General features: G+C 41.9%; 2 protein-coding genes across 4 annotated transcripts in view; both read left to right on the top strand.

Moving 5' to 3' along the window:
- The window catches only part of LOC116058009 (microfibril-associated glycoprotein 4-like), a 51580-nt gene that overhangs the window by 18178 nt on the left and 10778 nt on the right, over nt 1-22624 (top strand). The window contains exon 1 of one of the 2 annotated variants that reach the window (XM_031310627.2): nt 21783-21905. The exons of the other annotated variant lie outside the window; for it this stretch is intronic. Within the exon in view, the coding sequence (XP_031166487.1) occupies nt 21900-21905 (6 nt within the window). The 5' untranslated portion in view covers nt 21783-21899. Of the gene's footprint in view, nt 1-21782; nt 21906-22624 lie in introns of those variants that run through there. 2 annotated transcript variants of the gene reach the window in all.
- LOC116058003 (microfibril-associated glycoprotein 4-like) lies at nt 1960-9354 on the top strand. 2 transcript variants are annotated; one of them, XM_031310616.1, is made up of 6 exons: nt 1960-2081; nt 2445-2600; nt 7096-7134; nt 7277-7373; nt 7443-7610; nt 8626-9354. In XM_031310616.1, the coding sequence occupies exons 1-6, from the start codon at nt 2076-2078 to the stop codon at nt 8877-8879; spliced, it is 720 nt and encodes a 239-aa protein (XP_031166476.1). In that variant the 5' UTR covers nt 1960-2075; the 3' UTR covers nt 8880-9354. The 2 variants fall into 2 exon arrangements, with proteins under 2 accessions (XP_031166476.1, XP_031166475.1); XM_031310615.1 differs by lacking the exon at nt 1960-2081 and having other exon boundaries at nt 2421-2600.

The raw sequence follows: 22624 nt of genomic DNA, 5'->3' as shown, positions 1-22624 counted from the left end.
TTGTGTTCATCACGTTAATCGCGTGCACCAAAGATTCTTTATTTCACACCGTCACTGGTACTGTTACCAAATAATCTTTGTTATGAAGAACCGCTACGGTCTAGAATCTTTGGCTGCTACTATTTTGACCCTTTTAGGCACCTGTACTTGTTGTCAAGCTGCCATAGACACTTCCTACCTCCTGCTGCAGCCATGGAGATGAACAACACACTTCTAAATGCCACATTTTACTTAAAAAAACTCCCAGACGGCTCCGTCGACAAGTCAAAAGCAATATGCACCTTGTGTGAAATGGAACTAAGATATCACCGAAGCACTTCAAGTTGAAGCTACCATCTACAAGCTAAGTATGCTAATCACGTATTATGTGGACATTTAAACATATGCAGCATCAAGTCAAAAAGTGACCAAGTCCAACATCTTCTTACTGAATCTAATTTTGATTTTCTCTGCCTGTCTGAAACCTGGCTACATGAATATTCACCCTTAGCAGTTCTATCAGTAGCAGGTTATAATATCTATAGAAGGGACAGATTGGGCTCAAAGGGAGGGGTAGTTATGGTCTATGCCAAAACTAGTTTTAATTGTCATGAAATCCATATATCAAATGAAAATGGACTGGAATTTCTCAGTCTGTTTGTCATGGTTTGTTGTCCATGTGTACCCCCAGGCACTTATATGTGCTGACCACCTCCACATTGACCCCTTCAATGGAGACTGGTAGCATGTGTGGCTTAGATCTCCTGAAATCCACCACCAACTCCTTGGTCTTTGTTGCGTTCAGCTGCAGATGGTTGAGCCTGCACCATTGCACAAAGTCATATAACACAATATGCATGAATAGACAGTCTATACAAATGCTGAGATGTAGTAGAGAGTCAATGTACAATTGATGCAGAATGTGGTCTACATAGTGATGCAGATCAGTAGATGTACAAAAAATTGTATGACAACAAGAGCGTAAGATAAGATAGACTATTAATCCCACACTGGGGAAATTCCTGTGCTACAGCGGCTCAAAAGAAAAACAATGTACACACATCAGAATAACACAAATACACATAAAGTAGACATAGGAGAAAAAATAAACATAAAGTATAAGAACAAGAAAAATAGAAGCAGTTATAATAATAATAGTATTAAAAAACAGATATTTACACAATAAACATCCTTATATAAACAGACAGTATATATACACAGATATACAGATGAGTAAGGTGCGGATGAGTAGATATGACATATTGCACAGTTGAAGGTAACAAAGTGATAAATAAATAAATATGCATAGTGCAGAATATTGTCCAGTGATGGCTCATATTGCAGAAACTTCTGTGAGAAGTTACTACTTACGAGCTACTCTCTGCTCGGGGCTTTTCAGGTGCTGCCAGCATACCACTCCGCCCAGGTAGCAGAAGTAGCACTGCTTCGCCTTTCTGAGAATATAGTTCCCAGTTTATATAAGGTCAGGCAAAGTAGTAAAACTGATTTAAGTACATTTGGATCCAGTTTTAGTTAAAGGATCACATTAAGTAATACTTGTGTTTGTGTTGAGTCTGATCTGAGGTCTGTTTACCGGCTCAGATCCACAGTTCAGCTGTTATCTAACTGATGAAATCACTCTAACTCTCCCTCCAAATTTCACTAATAGATAAGAGATGGGTGACTACAGTTGATACACATTTTACAAGTAATAATACTGTTTCCATGTTTGTTGACATTGTTGGAAATAGATGAATTCAGTTCTCTGTGTATTACTGAGTACATAGTTAAGTGTTCTACTGGGTTGTACTGGGACGTATTTACATAAATAAAGGGGTCAGATTATAATGAATCATCACAACCTATGACCTCAGAGTTCCCAAAAGTGTGGGCGAGTCAGATTTTGGTGCTGACAATGTTGTTTAATCCAAAGGACATGTTTATTGTTCATTGTGAAACAGCAGTTATTCAGTAATTTATTAATTTTAAGAATATAAATAAGAGGGAGAGACACCATGAGACACTAGAGATATCAGAGACATCAAAGACAACAGAACGTCCAAACACACTGACATCAGGATCTTCATCTTCAGACCATGAAGGTAAGTTTGTAACTTTATATATCTGATGGTTTGTCTAATTGTTAATCAGTAGTTTCAGTATGTTAACAGCTTCAGCACAAGCACATTTTAATCATTTGTGGCCCCAGAATTTGGACAGTGAAAGCAAAAGTCTTCATCTTGCTTTACAGAGTATTCTAGCTCTGCATGAGAGAGATACCAACGCAGGGGGAGAACCCTGTGGAAAAACCCACATAGAGTACGATGTCAGCACAGTTTGTTTTCAAATCAGCACCAACCAAAATGAGAATGCATCAACGACAGCAGAGTCTCCCTGATCCTGCTGCAGAGGTCAAAGAAATTTGTTCTTGATCAAACTAAATGACAAAATCTCTTCTGTTCCAGCTGGTTTCAGTCGTCCTCCTCCTGCTGGCCCCCCTGTTGACCAGCTGCCAGCAGCTCGTTCTGCCGGTAGACTGCAGTGACATTTATAATAATGACAACAGCCGACCCAGTGGAGTGTACACCATCTATCCCATCGGAGCCACGTCTGCTGTCCAGGTACACTTCATCCTCTCTGGGACGCAGGTTGAACTTCAGATGATAATAATGTGAAGTTACAAGTTCTGACTGATGCTTCTGATACAACAGATTAGGGCTGGATTCAAAATAAATTGATTTCCCCAATCAAATCAATCTTTATTTATATGTTCCAACAATCAATTCCATCACCTTATCGTGGTGGAGAGGTTTGTGTGTCCCTATGAACCTGAGGGCTGTGTTGTCTGGAGCTTTGTGCTCCTGGTAGGGTCTCCCAAGGCAAAGTGGTCTCAGGTGAGGGGCCAGACAAAGAATGGTTCAAAAACCCAATGAAAAAACGAGGTAGAGATGATGTGACCCTGCCCGGAGGAAGCCCAGGGCCCCCGTCTGGAGCCAGGCCCAGATGGAGGGCCCGTCAGCGAGCGCCTGGTGGCCGGGTTTGCCACGGAGCCCGGCTGGGCACAGCCCGACAAAGCTACGTGGCACCTCTCTCTCCAACCCATGGGCCCACCACCTGTGGGAGGAACCGCTGGGGTCGGGTGCGCTGCCACATGGGTGACAGTGAAGGTCAGGGGCCTCGACGGACCAGACCCGGGCAGCAGACGCTGGCTCTGGGGACGTGGAACGTCACCTCTCTGTGGGGGAAGGAACCGGAACTTGTGCGGGAGGTGGAGCGCTACCAGTTGGATCTGGTGGGGCTTACCTCTACGCACAGTCTCGGTTCTGGAACCATACTCCTGGATAGGGGTTGGACTCTTTTCTTCTCCGGAGTTGCCCAGGGTGTGAGGCGCCGGGCGGGTGTGGGGATACTCACAAGCACCCGGCTGAGCGCCGCTACGTTGGAGTTTACCCCGGTGGACGAGAGGGTCGCCTCCCTACGCCTGCGGGTTGTGGGGGGGAAAACTCTGACTGTTGTTTGTGCGTATGCACCAAACAAGAGCTCGGAGTATTCGGCCTTCTTGGAGACCTTGAATGGAGTCCTGTATGGGGCTCCAGTAGGGGACTCCATAGTTCTGCTGGGGGACTTCAACGCGCACGTGGGCAATGATGGAGACACATGGAGAGGCGTGATTGGGAGGAACGGCCTCCCTGATCTAAACCAGAGTGGTTGTTTGTTGTTGGACTTCTGTGCTAGTCATGGATTGTCTATAACGAACACCATGTTCGAACATAGGGATGCTCATAAGTGTACTTGGTACCAGAGCACCCTAGGCCAAAGGTCAATGATCGATTTTATAATCATTTCATCTGATCTGAGGCCGTATGTTTTGGACACTCGGGTGAAGAGAGGGGCAGAGCTGTCAACTGATCACCATCTGGTGGTGAGTTGGGTCAGAGGGTGGGGGAAGACTCTGGACAGACCTGGTAAACCCAAACGGGTAGTGCGGGTGAACTGGGAACGTCTGGAGGAGGCCCCTGTCCGACAGACTTTCAACTCACACCTCCAGCGGAGCTTTTCGTGCATCCCTGTGGAGGCTGGGGGCATTGAACCCGAGTGGACAATGTTCAAAGATTCCATTGCTGAAGCTGCGGCGGGGAGCTGTGGTCTTAGGGTCTTAGGTGCCTCAAGGGGCGGCAACCCACGAACACCATGGTGGACACCGGTGGTCAGGGAAGCCGTCCGACTGAAGAAGGAGTCTTTCTGGGATATGTTATCCCAGGGGACTCCGGAGGCAGTTGCAAGGTACCGAAGGGCCCGAAGGGCTGCAGCCTCTGCCGTGAAAGAGGCAAAGCAGCGGGTGTGGGAGAGGTTCGGAGAAGACATGGAGAAGGACTTTCGGTCGGCACCAAGGTGCTTCTGGAAAACCGTTCGCCACCTCAGGAGGGGGAAGCGGGGAACCATCCAAGCTGTGTACAGTAAGGATGGGACGCTGCTGACCTCAACTGAGGAGGTAATAGGGCGGTGGAAGGAGCACTTTGAGGAACTCCTAAATCCGACTAATACGCCCTCTATGGTAGAGGCAGAGCTGGAGGATGATGGGGGATTGTCGTCAATTTCCCTGGTGGAAGTTGCTGAGGTAGTTAAACAACTCCACAGTGGCAAAGCCCCAGGGATTGATGAGATCCGTCCAGAAATGCTTAAAGCTCTGGGTGTGGAGGGGTTGTCTTGGTTGACACGCCTCTTCAACATTGCGTGGAAGTCGGGGACGGTGCCTAAGGAGTGGCAGACCGGGGTGGTGGTTCCCCTTTTCAAAAAGGGGGACCAGAGGGTGTGTGCCAATTACAGGGGTATCACACTTCTCAGCCTCCCCGGTAAAGTCTACTCCAGGGTGCTGGAAAGGAGGGTTCGGTCGATAGTCGAACCTCAGGTTGAGGAGGAACAATGCGGATTCCGTCCTGGTCGTGGAACAACGGACCAGATCTTTACTCTCGCAAGGATCCTGGAGGGAGCCTGGGAGTATGCCCAACCGGTCTACATGTGCTTTGTGGATCTGGAGAAGGCGTATGACCGTGTCCCCCGGGAGACACTGTGGGAGGTGCTGCGGGAGTATGGGGTGAGGGGGTCCCTTCTCAGGGCCATCCAATCTCTGTACGACCAAAGCGAGAGCTGTGTCCGGGTTCTCGGCAGTAAGTCGGACTCGTTTCAGGTGAGAGTTGGCCTCCGCCAGGGCTGCACTTTGTCACCAATCCTGTTTGTAGTATTTATGGACAGGATATCGAGGCGTAGTCGGGGTGGAGAGGGGTTGCAGTTTGGTGAGCTGGGGATCTCATCGCTGCTTTTTGCAGATGATGTGGTCCTGATGGCATCGTCGGCCTGTGACCTTCAGCACTCACTGGATCGGTTCGCAGCCGAGTGTGAAGCGGCTGGGATGAGGATCAGCACCTCTAAATCTGAGGCCATGGTTCTCAGCAGGAAACCGATGGAGTGCCTTCTCCAGGTAGGGAATGAGTCTTTACCCCAAGTGAAGGAGTTCAAGTACCTTGGAGTCTTGTTCGCGAGTGAGGGAACAATGGAGCGGGAGATTGGTCGGAGAATCGGCGCAGCGGGTGCGGTATTACACTCAATTTATCGCACCGTTGTGACGAAAAGAGAGCTGAGCCAGAAGGCAAAGCTCTCAATCTACCGGTCAGTTTTCGTTCCTACCCTCACCTATGGTCATGAAGGCTGGGTCATGACCGAAAGAACGAGATCCAGGGTACAAGCGGCCGAAATGGGTTTCCTCAGGAGGGTGGCTGGCGTGTCCCTTAGAGATAGGGTGAGAAGCTCAGTCATCCGTGAGGAGCTCGGAGTAGAGCCGCTGCTCCTTCGCGTCGAAAGGAGCCAGTTGAGGTGGTTCGGGCATCTGGTAAGGATGCCCCCTGGGAGCCTCCCTAGGGAGGTGTTCCAGGCACGTCCAGCTGGGAGGAGGCCTCGGGGAAGACCCAGGACTAGGTGGAGGGATTATATCTCCAACCTGGCCTGGGAACGCCTCGGGATCCCCCAGTCGGAGCTGGTTAATGTGGCTCGGGAAAGGGAAGTTTGGGGTCCCCTGCTGGAGCTGCTACCCCCGCGACCCGTTACCGGATAAGCGGAAGAAGATGGAAGATGGAATGAACAATCAATTCATTAAATCCTGAGGTTCATCTTTTAAGAGGCTCTGTCCAGAATTGATCCGTCTGTATCATAAGAAACTAGAAGACCATTGGCACCAACTATGTCATGCTAGCTTGTTGGGAAGGGGTCGGGGTTAAAAACCGATGGTGAGGACAAAACTGGCATGGCCATTTTTAAAAATGGGTCCTTTGGAATCTCACCTAAAGATATCTGAAGGAAATGTAAGTCAATACTCACTTTAGAGTCTGTAGAGCTGAACCTTGTGTGTTAAATAAAAAGTACACATTATGTAAACAATACTTTTAATAATGCACCAGGTTAGATGGAACCTTGTACAATTGTAGAATCTCTTTCATCCATCCATCTTCGTCTGCTTATCTGGGGTCGGGTCGCGGGGGCAGCAGCTCCAGCAGGGGACCCCAAACTTCCCTTTCCTGAGCCACATTAACCAGCTCCAACTGGGGGAACCAGAGGCATTCTCATAAATGAATAAATGCATAAAGAAATGCTGAAGTAAATGAATACATAAATACATAAATACAGGAATAAATACATAAATGCATACTGCATATATCTGCATAACTATTTATTTATTTATTTGAGACTTAAGTCATGTTCCATCCTTCATTTTTTTTCTTTCTTTTATTATATTTTTTTATTTTATTTTACATAAACAGTGTAAAGATATTTCAAAAATACATCTCATTATTCATATTCCAGATCCTTCACACTAGGACACAGACAAAAAATTCCATAAACATAAACAAAACTACAAAACACACAAATCAAACAACATAATAAATGCACTCAGATAACACTGTTATCCTTCATATGGCTTCACTTTTCAAACCCGGAATACATTTTTGCAGTCTATGGTTAACCCCCACAATCACATTAACTAATACCTGTGTGTGTGTGTGTGTGTGTGTGTGTGTGTGTGTGTGTGTGTGTGTGTGTGTGTGTGTGTGTGTTTGTGTGTAGGTGTACTGTGACATGGGTTCAGAAGGAGGACGGTGGACGGTGAGTATTTTAACTGAAGTCAACAGTTCCTGTAGTTCCTTCACAATAAATCACATCCCAGTAAATCCTTGTTGTCTGGAAACATGAGCTGTCACATATTTTGTGTGTTTATCTAGTTAACCCCCCATCCCGTCCCCCCCAGGTGTTCCAGAGGAGGATGGACGGCACGGTGAACTTCTACAGGGGCTGGGATCAATACAAGACCGGCTTTGGTATCGCTGCTGGAGAGTACTGGCTCGGTGAGGAATGAAACCAAACTAACAGTCATGACTTCATCAAACTGTTTCTAAATGTTTGTTTGTTTTCAGGTCTGGAGTCTCTCTACCACCTGACTCAGAGGAGAAGGTACGAGCTGCTGGTCGACATGGAGGACTTTGAAGGAAACAAAACGTTCGCTCGTTACTCCTCGTTCTCCATCGACTCTGAGTCCTCCGGATACACACTGCATGTATCTGGATTCATTAATGGAGGAGCAGGTGAGGTTTCCACATTAAGGACGAGAATTTCAGCCATTAATGTTGTGGAGTGTGACATTGGTTCATGATACATACTTGTCCCAAAACAACTAAACAAAGAGTTAAACGAGTTGCTGAGAAATCAAATCAGTCCTCTGTTTACATTTCATGAATCACATGATTTCATATTTTTATCTAATTCTGTTTTAATGAAGAAATTTAAGAGCAAACAAACATTGTCAATGATTTGAGTGTTTATCAGGTTTATTGTTGGGTACCGTATCCTGAACTTTTTAAGGTACCGACCGAATTACGGAGCTAATACGGATGACTGATTCTGCAGGGCTCAGTGCCGATACACCCGTCTGCAGAGTTGAAGTTCAGACAGACCAAAATACGACTCTTTGTTCAAATGATGGGGAGTCACGTCAATGTCAATAAAGTGGTCGCGAGTGTTTCGTTTCTATACACGTACCACATTTCAGTAAAAAAGCTTTACATAAAACTTTACATAAAACAAAAATAAATTTAAACCGTCATAAAAAGATAAAATTAAAAAGGCCAAAATAGAATAAGATACAAATAATAAAAGTTACAGTGTAGTTAAGAAATTAATAAATATTTGATTTAATAGGTTGTAGGGACGGGAGGGGGAGGGGTTTATTTTGTGTGGAGTGTAAAATGTTTTTAATAAATAACAAAATGTTCAGAGTAAATAGGATAAATAGGTTTGGAATTATTTTTTACATCTGAAATGTTAATTCTATTACGGATTGAGGGTAAGGGGGAAGTACCGAAAAGTGTTATAAATGACTCAATCTGTAGATTTATTGTTTTAATTAAATATACATCCCATAATAAACATTAAACGTCACCAGTCCAGTGTTGTTAGTTCAATAGTTGTATTATTTAGTTATACTTACTGTAGGTAGATAAGAAGACTGTGGTATTTACTGGAGTAAATACACTCCAAATATATATATCATTGTTAGTTGTATCATAATGTTGTGATTATAAACTTGTTGTGTTTCTGTAGGAGACTCCCTGTGTTATCACAGTGGACAGAAGTTCTCCACCTTCGACAAAGACCAGGACTCCAATTCAAGGAACTGTGCCAGATCATTCCTGGGGGCGTTCTGGTACAACAACTGTTACGTTACAAATCCAAATGGTGTGTATCGTTGGGGGGCTGACAGCACTATCACTGGTGTTGGAGTGGATTGGGTACAATGGAAAGGTCGTAACTACTCCCTGAAGAGCATCAGCATGAAGATCCGTCCTGTGCTGTAGTTCTCCAGGACCAACGTACAGCAGAATATCAGCTCATCTCTTCTGATTTCTTTCTCTTTCACTTATTAATCATTTAATCTCACAACAGGTCGTATTTTCCTGAAACTGGGCACCAGCACAAGAAAACCAACTGATGTTTGTAAATCTTGTTACCGTCTGTGATGGTTTAAAGCAGTCGCAGCTCGCTGCAACGTGGAAGAAAAGTCAGATGTGTCTCCAGTTGGGCGGCTGCAGCAGGAAAGTAGGGCCCATAATCTTTAAATGGAAACACATATATAGTCTGATCAGGTGTTAATCACTGCATGAACTGATAACACGAGTCTAAAAGAGAGAAAGAAGTAAAGAAAATGAAAAGTATAAAAAGATCTTTGTAGTTCAGGACAGCCAGTTGATGTTTGGTGGAGGTTTGAAACTCTAATGTAAATCTTTATCTGCTGTACGGTGACAATAAATAAGAAGCTGAGCATTAAGATGATCTCATGTCTTCACTTTGTCTCCTGAGTCTTTCTGTCTGGACTCTCTAATGGAAGATGGACTCATGATGGGTCTGAAATCAGTTACAACTCTCCTCGTATCAGCTGAACAAAAAGCAACAGCTGGAGCAGGACATCACACAACAGCACCGACTGTTAGACATGAACACATTTTGGGGGGGGGAAGCTACGAGATGATCTTCTTAAAAACCTCTTTAATGTTTTCTTCATAAAAAACATTTCTACATTACTTACATATTACTAAAAACAAACTAAAAATAATCACATAGAATTAGTAAAACAATTACTGAAAATACTTATATTAAACCATACCGGTTAAACTGTTAAAGTATTACTGACAATTGAAATATTTCACTAAATATAACTTCTTAGATAGTGAATTGAAGCTTTAAAATAAAAAAAATGGCTCTAATCCTGCAGAGTATTGAGACACACACACACACACACACACACACACACACACACACACACACACACACACACACAGATCAGCAGCAGTTTGTTTACTGGAAGTGACATCATCATGGAGAGATGTGATTGGCTGCAGATATTAACCCTGCAGAGCTAGACTCTCACCGCAGTGGTGGCGGAGCTTCATCACCCCCCCCCGCTACCAAATCAGTTAAAAATAAAACAGTTAAAAAACTCTGAAATAGCTATAAATCCATGTTGTAATGTGTCACTTGTTGAGCCAAGTTAACCTATGTCAATAAAACACAAACTGCTCAACAGACCAATAGTTACTGCTAAATACATAAATATAGGCTGTCTCCTACAAATAATAACCCAAGTTTATTAAGGCTAGACCAACTTAACTGAACATTTTCAAATCCAGTATGCAGTGCATTGTAATCAGTACTTTCTAGAAAAACAACCATGTATATTGCACATCTATCGACTTACTTACACCTCACTACTTGCCGGCATTTGTAATGCCCACATATTTTGCTCTTTATGTAGCATACTGTATTCTGTATTCTTGTAATGTATTGAATGTGAAACTTTTTGTTGTCTTGCACTCCTACGCTTTTCTTGGCCAGATCCGTTGCAAATGAGAATCTGTTCTCAACGGCCTACCTGGTTAAATAAAAAATAAAAATAATGGATTTTCAGAGGGATATTGATCACTTACCTCTTCAGGCTCCAGGAAGACAGTTTGCTAGCTCTCCAACTTAATGACTGAATGTGACAACATCATTCAGCAGCGTTCCTGTAACGTTACTAATTTAGTTTGTGTAATGGACGGCAATAGAGCAGGCGTTTGGATACTAACATATCAGCTAGTTTAGTGAAGGGGTGGGACTCTGGTAACAACTTTTAGTCCAGACACCAAAACGGCTAGTTGAAATTAGAGAAAAGTTTGTGGCTTGGGTTAAAACACCGAACCCCTTAAAGGGTAACGTTGTTTTTCCAACCTGGACCCTATTTTCCTATGTTTTTGTGTCTAAGTGGCTGATGTGAACAACAATCTTTGAAATTGGTCCAGTATTGGGCAGGGGAAGTAGTAGAACTGATTTAAGTTCATTTGTTTTAGTTTAAGGATCACATTAACTAATACCTGTGTTTGTGTGTAGGTGTAGGTGCTACTACGGTGGCAAATCAAGGCATTTCATCTACGTCCTTGCAGCAACTCGGCAGATGGTCTTCCTCTGCTTACTCTTCTTACATTTGTCCCGATGTCAGCGACGTCCTCTCAACCCAGAGATCTCTAAGGCCATAATCCTGGTCAGCATGCATATAACTGGTGGTGGTGTTGATCTCTGTTATATTCTCACATCTATGAGTCCATTTGCACAATTTGATGTCGGCATCTCATATACATTATATCTCAGTCACCGAGTTGATTTGGCACTGTTCCATGTTGACATCTCATCTATATGCATTTTCATCTTTTCATTTTTAAACCCAGTCGCTGTGCCGTGGTAAGAATGAATGGATGAATTCATAATTCATTGCGGGCATTTAGGTAAGTATGTTCCTTTCACCAGTTCTCATCACGTTTTGGGGGATCAGCTTCTGGGCTTTCAAACCCCCTAAAAATATATATCATTTCATAATGATGGAGTCTAATCTCCAAAGACAGGACTTGTTTTTTATTCTGCATTCGTACAATAAATCTTTGCATATCTGCACCGAAGTCTTTCCTGATTGAAATGGAGCTCAGCGTAAATTCTTGCAGGAAGACTTCTAAACTTAATCACATTCTTTCTCTGCACAGCTGCTAGAGGCATTCACATTTATCTAACCAATCAGAGGTGACCTCGAATTTCATGAGCCAATCACAGCATGACATCCCTGTTTTAAACCTGTCTCTCTCTGCTGCTCAGTTGTCATTCAGGCTAAGAGCACAACTCTCCTCCTCCCCTTGCTCCTCCGGTCTTCATCTTGCACGCCTCCTGATTCCTCCTCCAGCAAGACTGCCGTCGGCTCCTCGGTTCGGTTCACAATATGAGGAAAATGTGCGATAACGTTGTTGAATATCGCGATAATGATATAACTTGTAATGTGACAAATTGTGTTAATGTTGTTAAACTTAATATGGTTTCTCTTTGGTAATGTTTTTGTCATTTGTATTTTTAATCTTTAAATGGAAACACATATATAGTCTGATCAGCTGTTAATCACTGCATGAACTGATAACACGAGTCTAAAAGAGAGAAAGAAGTTATAAAATGAAAAGTATAAAAAGATCTTTGTAGTTCAGGACAGCCAGTTGATGTTTGGTGGAGGTTTGAAACTCTAATGTGAGTCTTTATCTGCTGTACGGTGACAATAAATAAGAAGCTGAGCATTAAGATGATCTCATGTCTTCACTTTGTCTTCTATGGAGGATACTTTTATTCATAATTAAAATTAAAAATCAAAAGAAAACAAATTACAAATATTATTTTACTACACTGGTGGGAATAATCAGCGCATAATTAAATTATAACATATATATATATACATATATATATTATTATGACACTTAAAAAAGAAAGGAAATCAAAAAAGCAAAGTTAAAAAGTCAAGTTTAGTTTTAGTTTTTATTTTCAATCTCATTTTCATGACTAGGACTTTTTTCAACTTCTTTTCGACATACTATACTGTAGAAAAAGTCATAGTATATAATGTTGAAAAAAGTGAAAGTATACTAAGTGAAAAATGTAATAAAAAGTCGTTTGTCATAATTTTTGCAAGAAAGTCATAGTATAGTATGTTGAATAATGATTTCCAAAAACAATTTGAAATGTGGACTCGTCAGACTTCAAATTCAAATTAAAATTCAAAATGAGTGAATATTTGCAAAAACAAAAACATAATTTTGAACATTAAATATCTTGTCTTTGTAGTGTAATATAAGTTGAAAAGGATTTGCAAATCATTGTATTCTGTTTTTATTCACGTTTTACACAACGTCCCAACTTCATTGGAATTGGGGTTTATAGTTGTAAAGTATTTAAGATAGTTGTAAAGTTACATTATGTTACGTAGTGCAACAAACATACTGAACAACTTATCAAGGTAGTCAAACACCCCTTCACTAATTGAGACATGGTATCTCCCGGAACATTTAAGATGGCTCGATTCCCTGGGGACTCTTTTAGCCCGAACACCCTGGAGAGGAGACACAACAGAGGTGAGGGACTTGAACACAAACATTTTACCATCACAGTTAGCAACAGTTAACCTGCATTCAATTAATCAGACAAAGATGATACCATACTGCACATGTTTAGGTAACCAAACTAGCAAACTGAGTGCATGGGTTTCTTATTTCATTTTACCCGTAACATAATATGAGCTACAGCATACGAATGATGACAAATATTAGTAATGAAGAGGACCTTCATTACATTAATTTATGTTCATATCATGTACAGTACATTTAAAGCTACCTCTTTCTGTTTTATTCTGATTCTGAACAGTTAAAATACAACCTCAATAAGATCTTTCAGTATGGATCTCATGTGATTCAGTAGGGAAGTATCAAGGGCCCTTTCACACCTACCTCGTTTGGTCCAGACTTTTGGACTTTTCATTTTAATCTGATAAAACAATTACAGCTGTGACACCACCCTGGCCCAGACTAAACAGCTGATCCTTGGTTTGGACTATTGGTTTGGACATTCAGGTGTGAAATGCCGTTAAAACCACTTAACATTACTTCTTATAGAAGAGAAAAGAAGAGACATTTTGCTGGAGGGTGTTGGAAAAACATGAGAGATCACTTTGCCAAAAGCTAAAAAACGAATTCATGGAAAGAGTGTTGGTAACATCGAGAGGTGGACAGTTTCTACCTGGAGGTAAGAGACATTAGCGTTAATTCAACACAAATGTAATGTTTAGCTGTAGGTCAGTGTTACAATGACACGACAATGATGAAATGTATTTTAACAGATGAGCTGGCAAGTTGAAAATAAATTAGAGAAAATGTTGATTTAATGTCCCAATAAAGTATTTAAGATAGCTGTACAGTATTTAAGATAGTTGTGAAGTATTTAATCAGAATCAGAAATACTTTAATAATCCTAGGAGGAAATTATTTTTTGTTACCACTCAGGTATACAACAACATATACAACAGCTGGAGCAGGAACAGGCAGCATGCAGCTTTCGCGCATGCGCACTTAAAACTCTCTCTTAACTCTCGCAGGGACAGATACAGCATGACATGGAGAGGAGAGGGAAATAAAGCAACTCTCAGACTATCCTCATAAAGATAAGAACAGTGTGGGAACAGGAAAAAACACCTCGGCACGTAAGCACACAAACAGTATTTGCACATATGTAACATTTGCACTGCAGCAACATAATGTAACATAACATAAATGTACAGTTGCACATTTAGCGGCGAAGGCGTGGGACTGGGAGTATAGGGTGGGGGGGGGGAGTTTGGCCTGCTGAGAAACACACAGCCCGGCAGCCCCACTTGTGTCTCAGTCCGCAGAATGTTATAGCGAAAACACAGCACGTTGCCGTGGTGACACCCTTGAACAGACCAGAACCGATACGACAATCAGCAGGCAGTGGGGAAGACGGGGGAGGAACCAAGAGAGTCTCGCTTGCAGAGCCCCAACAGGGTGACTGTTTGTTCCAAGATACGGCCTTGGCAAGGCCGTTCAGGATAAGGGAGCCGAAAGATGAAATTTGTTTGGTCTACACGAATGGCTGCTCTAATTTAAACATTCATTCTATTGTTCATCCGTTCAACTGGTCAACTGGTCAATTTTTCTTTCCAAATCCATGACCTTCCTCATGATGGTATCCAAGTCATTACCATGTTGTTTTCCATCACGCGATTAATAGTCCCAGTTTGCAAACTGATCGCTTTTTCAACAGCTTCAGTCAGGCCAGGCAGCTTCCTTGGGCTTTGGACAGCTACCAAAGTCTTTAATTTAATTTCTCGATAAACCAGAGCGAAGCATCCTCCAATCAGCAGCAGTCCAGTTATCAGGGTTCCAAATAGGTAGATATCCTCAACATCCTCCACGGAAAGAGCACAGAGACACACGACACGCCATTTCTCCCAGCCGTCCATCGTATACCCCGCAACAAACGTCCCGTCAGGACATGCTGGCTCACCTGTACCAGTGCTCCTCCTCGAGAATACAGTGTCAATTGCGCTGAGAGACCAATTAATCAGTTCCATGATTTTGGGTATTTGTAGAGCCTTGCAGGGAGAGTCTCTAAAAAGTTAACAACAGACAACACAAGACAAGATAGCAAGCAGGGTAGGCCTGGGAGATTAAGATAGCTGTACAGTATTTAAGATAGCTGTACAGTATTTAAGATAGCTGTACAGTATTTGAGCTAGTTATAAAGTATTTGAGCTAGCTGTACTCAGGTTGAGCTAGTTAATTATTTGAGGTAGTTGTAATGTATTTAAGTTAGTTTTTAGGTTTTAAAGAACGTTGTAAAGTGATAGTTGTAGGAAGCTACTGTGTCTTTCTGTCTCTGTGTTGAAATGTTTTCCTTCCTGACAAACAGAAGTGATGATCAATCACTGCCCTCTTTTGGTCACAGAGACACACTACAACATCTTCTTCAGGGACTAAATATACATATCAATACTCAGTGTTGGTATTCTCAGAGGTATCACACAGATGAGGGTGGACAGAATATTAGAAACACCTCGGTTTAATGGACCCTAATACCAACACAATAAAGTTGCAGTGGGAAATTACAAACTTCAATTTTAAAATGTTGCTGAATTTTCACTCCACAACATTTGTTTTGGAAAACTGTTGTTTAATATAACATTACTGTATCAATGTGCTTGTGTATCTGGACTTTCTTATAATACCTTTTATTAATATTCATATCACATACAGTACATTAAAAGCTACCTCTTTCTGCTTTAATCTGATTCTGAATTTGAGCTAGTTGTAAAGTATTTAAGATAGTTGTAAAGTTACATTATGTTACGTAGTGCAATCAAACATACTGAACAACTTATCAAGGTAGTCAAACACCCCTTCACTAATTGAGACATGGTATCTCCCGGAACCTTTAAGATGGCTCGATACCCTGGGGACTCTTTTAGCCCGAACACCCTGGAGAGGAGACACAACAGAGGTGAGGGACTTGAACACAAACATTTTACCATCACAGTTAGCAACAGTTAACCTGCATTCAATTAATCAGACAAAGATGATACCATACTGCACATGTTTAGGTAACCAAACTAGCAAACTGAGTGCATGGGTTTCTTATTTAATTTTACCAGTAACATAATATGAGCTACAGCATACGAATAATGAAAAATATTAGTAATGAAGAGGACCTTCATGTTCATATCACGTACAGTACATTTAAAGCTACCTCTTTCTGTTTTATTTTGATTCTGAACAGTTAAAATACAATCTCAATAAATTCTTTCAGTATGCCCTTCCACATCTTCCTTGTTTGGTCCACACTTTTGACTTTTCAATTTGAGTCAGAGCGTCCACATGATATAAGCCTTACGTGACCCCCTAGAGCAGGGGTGGCCAACCAGTTAGGTATAAAGAGCCACAAAAAAAACACACCATAGCAAAAAGCCACACAACACATGCACGTCCACACTACAACAGCAACAGTGTCTTCCAGATCTGATGACAGTCATAATACATAGCAGTTTTCATAGTTTATTTTCTCACTTAGATTGACTCAGTGGGAAACCTGACAGTCTTTGTTATCTACAATCCTTTTCAGGTCTTGCTTGAACTCGGTTGTGGCCACTCGAAGAACTCTCTCACTCATCTGTCACTAAAGGGGCTTTCAAACAATCGGATTCAGCAGTGAAAGGGTTAACGAGGAAGGTGATCTGTGGCCACTGTTTTTCCTCAGGTTGCAGAATCTGTCCTCAAAACTCTGCTGCATTATTTTCCATTTTAAAATAATTGGCAAATGTATTGGCAGTATTGGAAGATGCATTCAAATGTGTTTTTTTTTTACTTATCTGAAATACTGTATGTTTCAGAAAAGTTAAAAACAACAATCAACCAATGACACAGCCCCCAGCCACACAGGAAGAGCCTCACAGGAGCAGGCCGACCATACGGCTCAAGAGCCACAGGTTCGCCCCCCCTGCCCTAGAGTCTCCATGATTGTGTGTGTGTGTGTGTGTGTGTGTGTGTGTGTTTTAGGGTTATGTAAACCAATTCTTACCAGTGTTTCTTGATTGGGAATCAAATGATTATTGATGATTGATTATTTCAAATCAAAAGATGTGCAACAAGACTGAGGTAAAATCATTAAGCTTGCTTTTTAAAAATGTAAAAAAAAATTATACAGCACAAGATGTTCTGCAGTTAGTTGCCAGCCATTTCTCAAGCGCTTCAGTTCATTTTTTAGATTTGGTTTCCTCCACAGGTCTGTGGCGACTTGTACTCTCCAACATGGAGCTTTGCCTGAGTCTGCTAGCATCGACCTGATTGGCTGAACTAGCTGCATGCTTAGCTCGTAGATGGTTAAACTTGAAGTGCTTCGGTGATATCTTAGTTCCATTTCACACAAGGTGCATATTGCTTTCTACTTGTCGACGGAGCCGTCTGGGAGTTTTTTAAAGTAAAACATTTAGAACTGTGTTCATCTCCATGGCTGCAGCAGGAGGTAGGAAGTGTCCATGGCAGCTTGACAACAAGTACAGGTGCCTCAAAGGGTCAAAATAGTAGCAGCCAAAGATTCTAACTCTGACCCATGCATACGCACATTTTGGAGACAAAATGGGAATTGGTGATGCAGATGGTGAGGTGGTGAACTGATGTCAGATTGCAGAGAGTAAATAGGATTTACTCGTAATGTTTTCTAGTATTGATGCCTCATGCACATTCTTTCACTCCATATCATCCACGTTACCATGAAGATGAAATCCAGCAGTGTTATTTGCGCTTGTACTGAGTGATAATTGTTCCATAAACACTGTAAAATCCAACTCAAATCTTAAATAAAAATGTGTTCTTAATATTTAATTGGCACTGTCTCACCGTCACATTGTCCGCTATGGAGCGCAGGAGGAGGAGACAGCCCGACTGCATGGAATACAGCATAGCATCAAATACCCTAGCATTAGATAACTGCAGAACACAGTGTAAATAACTAATTATTTGTCTTTAATACTGTGCATACTCATCAAATGTCAAAGTCTGAAAATACAGCCGTTAATCTCTCGTGCAATCGTTACCCTTAATGTCCTCGTTATCAGTCAGAACTTTAATACTGTTCATAACTAAACCTGCATGAAGAAGTTTGCCTATTACACTTTCTTTCATCTTACCCCAACAGGGTGACTGTTTGTTCCAAGATACGGCCTTGGCAAGGCCGTTCAGGATAAGGGAGCCGAAAGATGAAATTTGTTTGGTCTACACGAATGGCTGCTCTAATTTAAACATTCATTCTATTGTTCATCCGTTCAACTGGTCAACTGGTCAATTTTTCTTTCCAAATCCATGACCTTCCTCATGATGGTATCCAAGTCATTACCATGTTGTTTTCCATCACGCGATTAATAGTCCCAGTTTGCAAACTGATCGCTTTTTCAACAGCTTCAGTCAGGCCAGGCAGCTTCCTTGGGCTTTGGACAGCTACCAAAGTCTTTAATTTAATTTCTCGATAAACCAGAGCGAAGCATCCTCCAATCAGCAGCAGTCCAGTTATCAGGGTTCCAAATAGGTAGATATCCTCAACATCCTCCACGGAAAGAGCACAGAGACACACGACACGCCATTTCTCCCAGCCGTCCATCGTATACCCCGCAACAAACGTCCCGTCAGGACATGCTGGCTCACCTGTACCAGTGCTCCTCCTCGAGAATACAGTGTCAATTGCGCTGAGAGACCAATTAATCAGTTCCATGATTTTGGGTATTTGTAGAGCCTTGCAGGGAGAGTCTCTAAAAAGTTAACAACAGACAACACAAGACAAGATAGCAAGCAGGGTAGGCCTGGGAGATTAAGATAGCTGTACAGTATTTAAGATAGCTGTACAGTATTTAAGATAGCTGTACAGTATTTAAGATAGCTGTACAGTATTTAAGATAGCTGTACAGTATTTGAGCTAGTTATAAAGTATTTGAGCTAGCTGTACTCAGGTTGAGCTAGTTAATTATTTGAGGTAGTTGTAATGTATTTAAGTTAGTTTTTAGGTTTTTAAGAACGTTGTAAAGTGATAGTTGTAGGAAGCTACTGTGTCTTTCTGTCTCTCTGTTGAAATGTTTTCCTTCCTGACAAACAGAAGTGATGATCAATCACTGCCCTCTTTTGGTCACAGAGACATCTGCAGATTGTATCTCAGAGTGAGGGATACCACTAGTTGATGCTGTGTTGACAAGGTGTTAAAAATCACATTGTTGTAAACATATAAATACTGCGATGACCCCGTGCGTAATGCTCCATGATGGCACTGCTGGCCCTGCAGGAGGACTACACTAATGGAAGAATCAGGAGAGAAAGAGACTTCAGGGACCATGACGATGACTGGCTAATATGCCGATTAAAATTCCCTAAAGCCGAGCTCTTGGATCTATGTACTGAATTGGGTCCAGTAGAGAGGACAATGCACCGGAACCGTGCCATCCTGGTCCAAATACTGGTCCTCGCCACTCTGGGGGCAACCGGCTGTTTCCAGAGGGAAATGTCAGACAGCTAAGTGTTTTTTAATAAATATTATATATAATCTTCACCTTTATCACTAAGGCTTGTTTGGATATAATATATAGTTCTGTTAATACGTTTGGTATATCGAAGCTGTCTCCGAGTGCCGTAATGCCTGCCGTTTTGGACGTATTAATATATGTGGTCTATAATCAGGGTTCCATACACTGTGCAAGAACAGGCCGAAATTATAATTAAATTTGCAGCAATTCCTGAAAGTCTGAGAGGTTTTTTGCTTTTTCTCCACCAGTCATCATGATTCGTGTAACAACTGCCAGGGTCATTAACATACTGATCAGCATTCATGAGGTGCTTTGCATTGACTATTTATGGTTAAAAATGGGCGTGTACAGGGCGGGATAAGAGGCGGATTCACGTACGCACACTTGTAGGTAATCTGTGATTTATAAAGGGAACTTTGCTTACAGATGTGCGTACACACGGTTTTATAAATCTGAGGTTTTTTTGGCGTACGCCATTTTGGGTTTTTGGGCGTACGTACACTTATAGTAAGGATCCTACGCACGGTTTTATAAATGAGACCCCGGGTGTCTTCACAGGTCAAAAGTGACCTGGTCTGCTTTGTTTGTTTATGAAGCATAGACAATTATAATTAATCACTCAATTCTGTGTTACTACTTTTATCCAACTTCAGTCCAACTCATCACAACTAGTCTTACACGTATTTATTCCCATTTATGGTCAACAGACCTCATTTACATGAAATTATACCTAATGTCTGAGTAAAATGAGGAGAAATCATTAGTAGTTTTGGATTAATGGCTGGTATGTGACAGTTATTAGTCAGGATATGCAGGTTAAAATGTATCAGAAAAAGAAAAAAAACTGTTCTCATCTGTTCACATGAAGAGATTCACACAGGGAGGAGTTTCATCAGAACAACCACACACACACACACACACACACACACACACACACACACACACACACACACACACACGCAGGCACACACACACACACTAACACGCACAAACACAACCACGCACCCGCACACAAACACGACCACATACACTGACACACACACACACACACGCAGGCACACACACACACACACACATGCACGCACACAAACACGCACCCGCACACAGACACCCCTTCCCCTCCCCCCCCAGAGGAAACGTTTCCTAGAAACCATCAGAACGAACACACACACACACACACACACACACACACACACACACACACACACACACACACAAACATGACCACACACAGACACACACACACGCAGCCACACACAAACACACACACACACACACACACACACAGACACCGTGCCCCCCACACGCACATGCACACCCGCACAATCAGCACAGTGGTGGCGGAGCTTCATCACGGCCCCCCTGCTACCAAATCAGTTCAAAATAAAACAGTTAAAAAACTCAAAAATAGCTATAAATCCATGTTGTAATGTGTCACTTGTTGAGCCAAGTTAACCTATGTCAATAAAACACAAAGAAAAGACACATTATCAGACAAGTTGTAATTAAGAACAAAGAAAACAGCTTTCCAGTCAAGATAAAATGTTTCAGCACCAAAGACAGAGCAGAGAAAGACAGTGCTGGTGCTGAACAGGCCAATAGTTACTGCTAAATACATAAATATAGGCTATGTTGTCTCCTACAAATAATAACCCAAGTTTATTAAGGCTAGACCAACTTAACTGAACATTTTCAAATCCAGTATGCTGTTCATTGTAATCAGTACTTTCTAGAAAAACAGATTGAACTCACCTTCTGGGAAGAGCCACATAGAGAAAACTCAGAGGACCGAGTTCAGACCTAAAATCAATCAGAATCTGGGTTAAGAATACATGATCCAACTCACCTTCTGGGAAGAACCAAGGTTGAAAGTGTGTTTGTGTTGAGTCTGATCTGAGGTCTGTTTACCGGCTCAGATCCACAGTTCAGCTGTTATCTAACTGATGAAATCACTCCAACTCTCCCTCCAAAGTTCACTAATAGATAAGATATGGGTGACTACAGTTGATACACATTTTACAAGTAATAATTCTGTTTCCATGTTTGTTGACATTGTTGGAAATAGATGAATTCAGTTCTCTGTGTATTACTGAGTACATAGTTAAGTGTTCTACTGGGTTGTACTGGGACGTGTTTACATAAATAAAGGGGTCAGATTATAATGAATCATCACAACCTATGACCTCAGAGTTCCCAAAAGTGTGGGCGAGTCAGATTTTGGTGCTGACAATGTTGTTTAATCCAAAGGACATGTTTATTGTTCATTGTGAAACAGCAGTTATTCAGTAATTTATTAATTTTAAGAATATAAATAAGAGGGAGAGACACCATGAGACACTAGAGATATCAGAGACATCAAAGACAACAGAACGTCCAAACACACTGACATCAGGATCTTCATCTTCAGACCATGAAGGTAAGTTTGTAACTTTATATAGCTGATGGTTTGTCTAATTGTTAATTAGCCTGGAAATGCAGACCCAAATCCGAAAGATTAAGGGTCTGGCATTGAGGAATGAAAATGGCCCAACTCGAGGAGCGACACCAAGCATGCATTTGAAAATCTCACTGAACTCAATTGGATAACACTACGACCAATCACAACAATTCACGGGGCCACCACTACACAGCATGTTCATCAAACAGAGGAGCATGTTCAGTAGCAGACTTCTGTCACTGTCAGCCATCAATTTAAAACGGTATATAAAACGGCCCATATTTGACCTCTACATAGTTGATTTCTCGCATAAAAAAAGTCTCAGAAGTGAATTTAGTAATTAAATAGCAGACCTCTGGAGATCTACATGACCTAGCTAGATTCAGAAGACTAAGCTGACCTCAGGTCAGTGGTGGAGCCTATGCAAATGTTGGGGCGTGACAAAGACTAGGAGTTGGGATGCTTACGTCAGCTTCCAGCTTTGTTGAGATTCGCCCGTTTTCAGCGGCAGTTTCAAAATGTGAGATTTGCAGAGGATAGGGGTATCAATGGGATGTTGAGCTTCTATGTATGTCCTATTTACCCACCGAACTGTCGTTATTCAACTATGACAAGGTAAAATTGGTTTTGCATTTTATCACCCCTTTAATTGATCTCAGGTGCTAAATGAGTGAGTGTGTGAGGCCACATGGGCTCAG

The sequence above is a fragment of the Sander lucioperca genome, chromosome 22 (genome assembly GCF_008315115.2).
Source record: "Sander lucioperca isolate FBNREF2018 chromosome 22, SLUC_FBN_1.2, whole genome shotgun sequence".
Classification (NCBI taxonomy): Eukaryota; Metazoa; Chordata; class Actinopteri; order Perciformes; family Percidae; genus Sander; species Sander lucioperca.
The sequence above is the reverse complement of the archived record's forward strand: the minus strand, read 5'-3'. Positions and strand labels throughout refer to the sequence as shown.

Excerpts from the sequence above, each read along its gene's own strand:
- LOC116058003 (XM_031310615.1), top strand. The coding sequence starts at position 2,421 with ATGACAAAATCTCTTCTGTTCCAGCTGGTTTCAGTCGTCCTCCTCCTG. Across the intron at positions 2,601-7,095 it reads GAGCCACGTCTGCTGTCCAG|GTGTACTGTGACATGGGTTC; the intron begins GTACACTTCATC and ends GTTTGTGTGTAG. Across the intron at positions 7,611-8,625 it reads ATTCATTAATGGAGGAGCAG|GAGACTCCCTGTGTTATCAC; the intron begins GTGAGGTTTCCA and ends GTGTTTCTGTAG.